The 9,134-nt window shown below is 27.6% G+C and overlaps 1 protein-coding gene across 1 annotated transcript; it reads left to right on the top strand.

The window, feature by feature from the left end:
• The first annotated feature begins 3,315 nt into the window (after positions 1 to 3,315).
• On the top strand, positions 3,316 to 8,850 carry LOC111630765 (zinc finger protein 257-like). Its single transcript, XM_023374912.1, has 3 exons — positions 3,316 to 3,348; positions 4,828 to 5,040; positions 7,789 to 8,850. The coding sequence occupies exons 1-3, from the start codon at positions 3,316 to 3,318 to the stop codon at positions 8,104 to 8,106; spliced, it is 564 nt and encodes a 187-aa protein (XP_023230680.1). The 3' UTR covers positions 8,107 to 8,850.
• The last annotated feature ends 284 nt before the right edge of the window (positions 8,851 to 9,134 follow it).

Here is a 9,134-nt window from a genome sequence, read left to right as displayed (position 1 = left end):
GCACAGTTAAATGAAATAACATTAGAAAATTTTCATATAAATGAATTTATTGTAGTAATTATTTCATAAAATTACTGTACATTTGAAGAACGATACTTTTGGTCCGAAATAAAATTTAAAATTTTTATTTGAAATCAAATAGCTTAAAATGAATAAATTTACGTTTACAGAATTAAATGCATGTCACAGATTTCTAACTTATTTTTACAGTAGGTAGAAGTTCATTTATGAGTAGAGTGTGAGACTAATCGGGGGTAGGATGTTACGAGGTTTTCACTCTGCTACCTCTTAATCGATTCGAGACCTTGAGGTCCGGCCCCGCTTGTCTAAAGGATGGTAAAAAGGGTTTAGGGGAAAAGATCGTTAAATTCTTTCTCCCGTCAGGATCTGACACCAATCTATCATTTTTTAGCGGTAGATACGCGGTTAATTTGAGGAGGAATTATCACGAGCGATCTCGTCGAGGACTTCGGGTTCAGTATGGAGGTGATAATGCCGGAAGAAACGCCCACCAATCCAAGTTCATTAACAATATACCCGTTTATTGTTGAACATATTTGCATAGATAATTAATTAAGGAGTCGATCTGTACGATCCCTCTCGGGATTTTCAATTTGTATAATTCATAAATTTCGGATGGAATAACGGACAAAATATATATTAATCGCGACCTTAACCGCGAGTTGGAAATATTCGAGAGAGAGCTTACATATCATCGCGAGTAGAATAAATACCTCTGGTTATAAACGTTGATGTCTAGGTTGATGTCTGGCTGATTTAAATTCTCGTTCTTCCCAGTTCGTAATTCAGTCCAAAGTTGTAGTCAAGTTCAAAGACGTAATCAAAGTCAAAATTGTAAATTCTATCGAAGACGGTGGCGACAAGAGGCAGGTAATCCACACACACACAGTAAGAAAAATAACTTTACCCCCTTTTTGTCGTCATCGCTCTTGCCTTTTATATGGGGGCTCTCTTTTCGAGATCTCCCTTGACCAATGGTGGGAGAAGTGACAAAATTATGACACAACAGTTAACTCATCTTCTACAGGGAAGTATTTTCGTGGGAACGGACTTTTATGAGCGATTTTTATAAGAAAATTTGTCGATTGTTTTTCTCTTTTTGAGTTAACCCTAACTTTTATAAAATCGTTTTGGTTTTCAAACAAAACGGTAGATAAAAATGAATAAAAATATTCGAATCTCAGCCTTCTTAAATTCTGGCCCTCACAGAGTGAAGAACGTGTACTCACAGTAGGTCATTAGATAACGCGAAAATGAAACGAATCAAAATGAGAATAACTCAACTAAAGTAAGAATAACTTAAGTAAAATAAGTAACAAATATTCTGCTTCTTCTCCTACTATTGTTAAATTATTATTGAGCACTATGATTAGTTGCTTATTAAGACTTGACACAGTATTCAGTACTTAATAAAAATATTTTAGATGGCAAAAATTAAAATTCGGGTAACCAAATGATTCATGGCATGGTTGTTATAATAAGATATATGGGTTTAAAAGTTATGGATTACATATTTGTAATTTAGTGCGTGTAATGACTGAAGAAACTTGACTCACTAAAATGCATACCGTAGTTAGAAATAAATGTTTAATGTTTAGCATTCTTTGTGTAAGATGTAATATTAACTCTTGTAAATTAAAGGGTACAGGATGAACTTTTCGAAAATATGACAACAGATGATCGCTATTCAAAAATGTTTTTTCAAAGAGTTTCTCTGAATTTTAGATGATGGGTATTATAGTCCGATCTTGTTACGTTGTTTACATGCAAAAGATTTCCTTGCTTTCCGCATTTACTTTTTATACAACGATTTTTTTAAGACGATGCTGTTTTTTAATCTACAGGAATATATTTTTGCTGGTTGATAAATATTGAGATTAAGGCAATTAATGCGTGGTATATGGTGCATATTCACATGCACTGTATACTGCGCCGTTCATAAAATCATTGTCTACGGTAGCTTTTTACAGATTTTTCAAAGTTTTTTGAATGGATGAAAGAAACCTTAACCAATATATTTTAACAATGGCATAAGTTTTGTAGGAATTTATCATTTTTTTCATCAAGTAACTTTGAACATGTTTCTAGACAAAGTAAAAAAAAAAAATATTATTTGAAAGTTTATTATTAATCCAGCTGCTCCTTGGTAGAGAGAATTTGTGAATATCCTGGAGCAAGGTTTAAAAAAGAACCTTGAATTTTCTTGCTTAGTGCTTACTTAGATCATGTAAACCGTCATATGTGATTGTGAAGTCATTTTAAACAACAGCCTTCTTATAGTCATGTCTACTGATCCAGATTTAACCCTGGTGACTTAATACCAACGTAAACACAAATTATTTAAAACGCAGATTAGGTTACGTACAAGATGTTCGTGAAGCACTTAAAAAAGATTTAAAGTAGAATATTCGGTAATAAATCGGTGTTGCAAACGAAGAAATAATAGTTATAAATATAGTGTTAGTATTACAGCTAATGTCAAGTATTTCTTAAGAGTAGCGAGAAGGAAGGATTATAAGCTCAAATAATCGAATTATTGCCAAGTGCAGATGGAGTAAGTCGTGCTAAAATTAGTATGCTTATTATTTAAATAATTTTTTCAAATCATCAATTTCCCAACGGTAGTGCAACATGAAATTATTTTAATTCTTTACCTTCGAAATTGAAAAATACTTCAATGTAATCAATAAAGAAAAAAAAATTCAATTTTATAAAAACTTAGCTTTTGTTCGAACTTTCCATAAGTAATTTTAATAACAATCTTCTTTCCTCTCCGTTATGCTTTAGTCTTGCTTCTCTCTATTTTCTCTCTAAATCAAAATTATTCAATTAATTGGTTTTTTTTATTTTNTCTCAAGCGCCTAACCTATAACCAGTCTCCTTTTAATTTGTTTTTGAAAAAAAGCGCTTGACAAACTTGCCCCGCATGCCGAAGTTGCCCCGGTCTCCCCTAATTAACTTAAATATATGTTACTGCAATTTGAAAAAATATTACACATATAAATTCCCGTCGTTTTCATTTCTTTGTTGTGATACCGTGGTACCAAGTATACGCTGTAATCTGTGTGTTACAATAAATGAAATAGATAAATGGATGTCCGCCTGTCTTTCTTTAGTCTCAAGAATGGAAATAGATAAATGAAATTCGAGATCAGATTTGGAAACTCACGGGCAGGAGGCTTCTATTAACTATATACGTACTTCCGATACAAACGGTAGTCGCGGTATTTAAATTTAAAACGTTTTCTCTGAATGATGATAGAGAGATGACTGGCACAACTCTACTGTTAAAGTATGATATACAGGGAAAAGCCACCATTATGTCAGGTCAGAGAGAATATATTTTAAATTAAATTAATTAAAATTATTATTAAAAATTTCAGCCCGACATTGTAACGATTTAACAATAAAGAATTGCATGATACTTATTAATATTTTAAATTTTATTACGATGACTGCTTATGCACTGTCGGTGTCCAGATTGTACTCCTACATACAATTACCGTCTTCACTTATTATTTAGAAGCGTGGTATATCGATGTTTAAGAAACGGATTAATAGAAACCAAAGCAATACTGATCAAGAAAATTCCACATACAGAAGAATAAAATTTTTATAACTTTGAATGTTTTAATATTATTTCTAAATAAAAGCATTAGTCACAATTATTCAGTGATTCGGTCATGTAATAAGTAAAAGTTCACATTTTAAAGGTTTAAAAGCTATTGGGATTTTTCAGTAACATACATGGAGCAGTTGTTGATATAGGCTTTATTGATGAAGGAAATACATTTCGGATCTTAACGACCCCTGTTTATTCCATATACTTTACAAAAGGAAAATAGATCAGTATTACATCATACATAATAATATTTATAATATTAAATTTTTTTAACTTACATAGTTAATTATTGGTTACAAATTGATATTAAAGAAAAGATTGGGTAATTGACTGGATAGAATCTGTTTACAAGGTCTGCTGTATAAGATAAAATAAAGGAGATAAGTAAAACAGTTAAATAATAAATAAAGTTTAAATTAAGAAAGTTACGTTATAAAATGGTATACATTGTTATTACCTGTAGATTGCTAGAAAATATTGTTATTACTGTATAAATTACCAAAAAAGTTATCTAAGTTTTTTTGTAAATTTGAATCCACGTCTTTTCCGGTTTTCTTTATTTCTTTAGCACGATGAAGTGCGATTAATCAGACACTAGAAAGTTTTCCATTCTGTATTTATCCAATTTCTGTTAATACGCGTTTCGAGCTCACGATGCCCCTCTTCAGTTAACTGTTGTTGAAAATGTACATTCAATTACTACATACAGTATAATTAAATCTATGAAACTACTCTTATAATTTTTTCAGAGAACATACCTTCTATTTTGCACTTCATAGTGATATTTAAACATAATTCCTTAAGATGGGTTCATATATTTATAATATTTTAAACTAAGATTTTTGTTTATACTGTTTTTATTACTCAGGATTTCTATGCTTTCCTTAAATTTTCTCTTATATGTATTTTTTTGTTTTCGTAAAATTTTTCTTATTATCTTTATCTATATTGCAATTATTTAGCGTGCAGTGTTCGTTAAACGCTGAATTATATATACTATATTTTACATCCTCTATGTTCTTTAAGTCTAATTTTCATTTTTCGTTTTGTTTCCACTATATAATATTTTGCAGTGTCACATGTGTTTAATTAATTTAGAACACATTCAATGCTTTCCGTCAACACTTACTAAAATTAATTTTATTTAATANTTTTAATTTTCTTTTTCTATATCTAATAAATAGCTACCACTAAAATCGAAACGAAGAAACCATAAATGTGATACCTGCGGTAAAAGTTTTGAATCCTCATCTGCTTTCATATGGCACCTGATATATCCTAAAAGAAAACGACCATTTTTATGTGATATTTGTAAGAAAACTTTCAAACGTAAATATCACTTAAATAGACACGTGAAGAAAGTACATCGACAGAAACAAACGGCATCTTCTTCCAAAGTAAGTAAAGATATTTTCTGAAGTTAATCTTTCAAAAATTCCTTCAATATTATAATGTGTATAAAGTTATGTAACTTGTAAAAAATTTTTTAAATTGTTTCTCAGATTCTTTTAGGTGACTTTATTACGTGATTACCGTAAGTAATTTTGTTCTGTAATCCTTCATTTATTAAATAACACTGCACTGTTCGTTTAAAGTAAAGTATTAATAGAAAACAAAAAGTCATATTGTAAGTTAGTACTTTCAGTCATTCTTGTTAGTACTTGTTATTAATTGCTACAGAGAACTTATCATACAGACACAATTTGTACGATGAAAACAGTACATTTTATTTTTTTTAATTATATAATTAACTGCATTGAGGATCATATGCCGCTCATCAGTCTATATTTTATGGTGAAACATATAATAAATTACCGAACAAAGTAACATTTATATTTTACATACGTTTAAAACTCGCGAAAAAAGTTTAAAAAATGTAACTTGTGTAACTAATAAGTTAAAAAAACTAGAAAATCAAAAACGAATAAATAAATATAATAACATGACTAAATACTAATAAAAATAATAAATAGGCATTGCGGGTGGAAGGTGGTTTTGCGTTGTGTGTAAAGATTACTAGTTGGATATTTTTATAAATGAAAACTTAAAAAAGCAAAATAAAAATAATTTTGGCATGCTTTTTACTAATATCCAAAGCAATATAGAATTTGTAACACTTCAAAAAACAGAACTTTAAAAATTATTTTTAATTAATTTGAAAATTTTCTTTTCTATTTTATTTACAAAAATACCGAAGTATAATATTTTATAATTTTCAACATGTTTTAAAATATTTATATTAGATAAATTTTAAATAGATAATCAGTTATAATTATTTACGTTAAAAAATCAAGATTTAAATGAAGAGTAAAATAGTTTGATTTGTGAAGAGAAAGGAAGAAGATCAATATCTAAATGAAATATTACTATTTAATTTAATATGTTTGTAAAGTATATATTAAGTATATGTTTAAATTTTCTGCCTATTTATGACTGAGGCCCTGGGATGTTGCCTAGTTTGCAAAAATGATAGCGCTGGCTATATCTAAATACATATACATGTTAAGTAATATATATAACTTCTTAAATTTAGAAAAGTTTATTCCCGAAATCTATATCATGACCAACGCCAAATTTTAAAATTTCTGTTACGGCAGTAAATATCAGTAGTCAAATATTATCTGCGTGTTAAATACGGATAAGATTTGACTATGAATTAAGTTTTCATTGACATTGAAAGGATAAAATTTTATTCTCATCAAGTTAACTGTCTACATCATTATTCGTATTTGTATTCGAAAAAACTCTACTTTTAAACAACAATTTAAATAAATTTACTCGTAATAATTACTTCTAAATATATGCTCCTTCACGCTAGTTTATTTAATAATGATATTTCGTTCTGCATAATAATGTTTTTCTCACAAAAAAAAAAATGTTATAAAAATTATGAAAATTTTAAATAATAAAGAAGTTTAAATGTGATGTAAATTACATTTAAATTATTTCAATTTACATGATATTTTNCATACGTTTAAAACTCGCGAAAAAAGTTTAAAAAATGTAACTTGTGTAACTAATAAGTTAAAAAAACTAGAAAATCAAAAACGAATAAATAAATATAATAACATGACTAAATACTAATAAAAATAATAAATAGGCATTGCGGGTGGAAGGTGGTTTTGCGTTGTGTGTAAAGATTACTAGTTGGATATTTTTATAAATGAAAACTTAAAAAAGCAAAATAAAAATAATTTTGGCATGCTTTTTACTAATATCCAAAGCAATATAGAATTTGTAACACTTCAAAAAACAGAACTTTAAAAATTATTTTTAATTAATTTGAAAATTATCTTTTCTATTTTATTTACAAAAATACCGAAGTATAATATTTTATAATTTTCAACGTTTTAAAATATTTATATTAGATAAATTTTAAATAGATAATCAGTTATAATTATTTACGTTAAAAAATCAAGATTTAAATGAATAGTAAAATAGTTTGATTTGTGAAGAGAAAGGAAGAAGATCAATATCTAAATGAAATATTACTATTTAATTTAATATGTTTGTAAAGTATATATTAAATTTAAATTATTTAAATTTTCTGCCTATTTATGACTGAGGCCCTGGGATGTTGCCTAGTTTGCAAAAATGATAGCGCTGGCTATATCTAAATACATATACATGTTAAGTAATATATATAACTTCTTAAATTTAGAAAAGTTTATTCCCGAAATCTATATCATGACCAACGCCAAATTTTAAAATTTCTGTTACGGCAGTAAATATCAGTAGTCAAATATTATCTGCGTGTTAAATACAGATAAGATTTCACCGCAAATTAAGTTTTCATTAATATTGAAAAGATAAAATTTTATTGTAGAGTTAATTGTCGACATCAATATTTGTATTTGTATTCGAAGGAAATCTACTTTTAAACAAGAATTTAAATAAATTTCCTCGTAATAATTATTTCGAAATTTATGCTTTTTCACGCTAGTTTTTTTATTGATGACATTCTCTTCTGAATAAGAATTTCTTTCTCACAAACAATGTATAAAAAATAATAAAAATTTTAAACATTAAAGAAGTTTAAATGTAATGTAAATTAAATTTTAATTCTTTCAATTTACATTAAATTTTATATTTTTGCATTTACTAAATTGAACTCTCTAAATTGAATTCATGATATTTACTTCTAGAAATGTATAGAACATGGCCAGGAAGTGCAATCAGATTTTTTTCAGACACCATCAACAAGTTCTGCAGCAAGAGGATTAATTCAATCTGAACAACTGGCTTCAGAAGAGAGTGTTTTCACACCGGGAGAAGCTGAAGAATTTTTTAAAGGTTTTAACATCAATTTAGATATTATGAAGTTAGAAACATCATCACAACTGGAGTTGTTCTCAGTGATTGAAACGGATAAAGATAAACTCGAATGTCAACATTGTGGACAACAATTTTCTGACGAAATTTTTTTAAAAGAACACGAGAAACAATTTCACCAATCTAATTAATTTTGAACCTTTAACTTTAAAACAATATAAGTTAAAAAATTCGTCAAAAATTATTAACTTTTTTCTACATTGGTCTGCGACTGATGAAAATTAAACATTAGTAAAACAATATTAGTTACAGCACAGTTAAATGAAAAAACGTTGAAAATTTCCATATTAATTCATTTATTGTGGTAATTATTTCATAAAAGTACATTTGCAGAACGATACTTTTGCTACGACACCAAATTTAAAAAGTTATTATTTGAAATTAATTAATAGCTTTAATTGAATAAATTTACGTTTACAGAATTGAATGTGTGTCGCAGATTTCTAACTTATTTTAACAGTAAGTAGAAATTTATTTCTGAGTAAAGTGAAGAACGTAAACTCACATCAGCTCATTAGATAACGCGAGAATGAAACCACTCAAAATAAGAATAACTAAACTAAAGTATCAACAACTTAACTAAAATAAGAAACGATTATTATGCTTCTTGTTCCACTATTGTTAATTACATATTGAGCACTATGTTTAGTTTTTATTAAGACTTGACATAGTATTGAGAACTTACTCAAGGGTGAAATTTTAGATGGGAGAAATTGAAATTCTTTACACTTCGGGTGACCAAACGATTCATTGAATGTTTGTTAATACAAGATATATGGATTTAAAAGATATGGATTACATATCTGTAATTTAGTGAATGTAACAACAGAAGAAACTTGTCTTACTAAAATGCATACCGTAGTTACAAATAAATATTTACACTTGCCTTAAACACGAAAAACATCATTTTTTTTAATAGTAATAATTTAGACATATGTTACTGTTGAATATTGTAAATTGACTTCAATAATTACAACATAAATGGAAATTTTTTTAAATGTTCAGACATAGTTTGTTTGAAAATCGTGGTTACGTGATCGCGTTTATTTATGTGTATGTTGGTACTTACACAAGTATTTTAAAGTTCTCAATGGACAAGAAAAAGACATAAAACGTTAATATATTCTAATTAAATTTCTTATGACTGCTGTTAATATAT

Source organism: Centruroides sculpturatus, unplaced genomic scaffold (genome assembly GCF_000671375.1).
Source record: "Centruroides sculpturatus isolate CEXI.00-Female unplaced genomic scaffold, Cexi_2.0 scaffold638, whole genome shotgun sequence".
Lineage (NCBI taxonomy): Eukaryota > Metazoa > Arthropoda > Arachnida > Scorpiones > Buthidae > Centruroides > Centruroides sculpturatus.
Note: the sequence above shows the minus strand (reverse complement) of the source record. Positions and strands in the feature narration are given on the sequence as shown.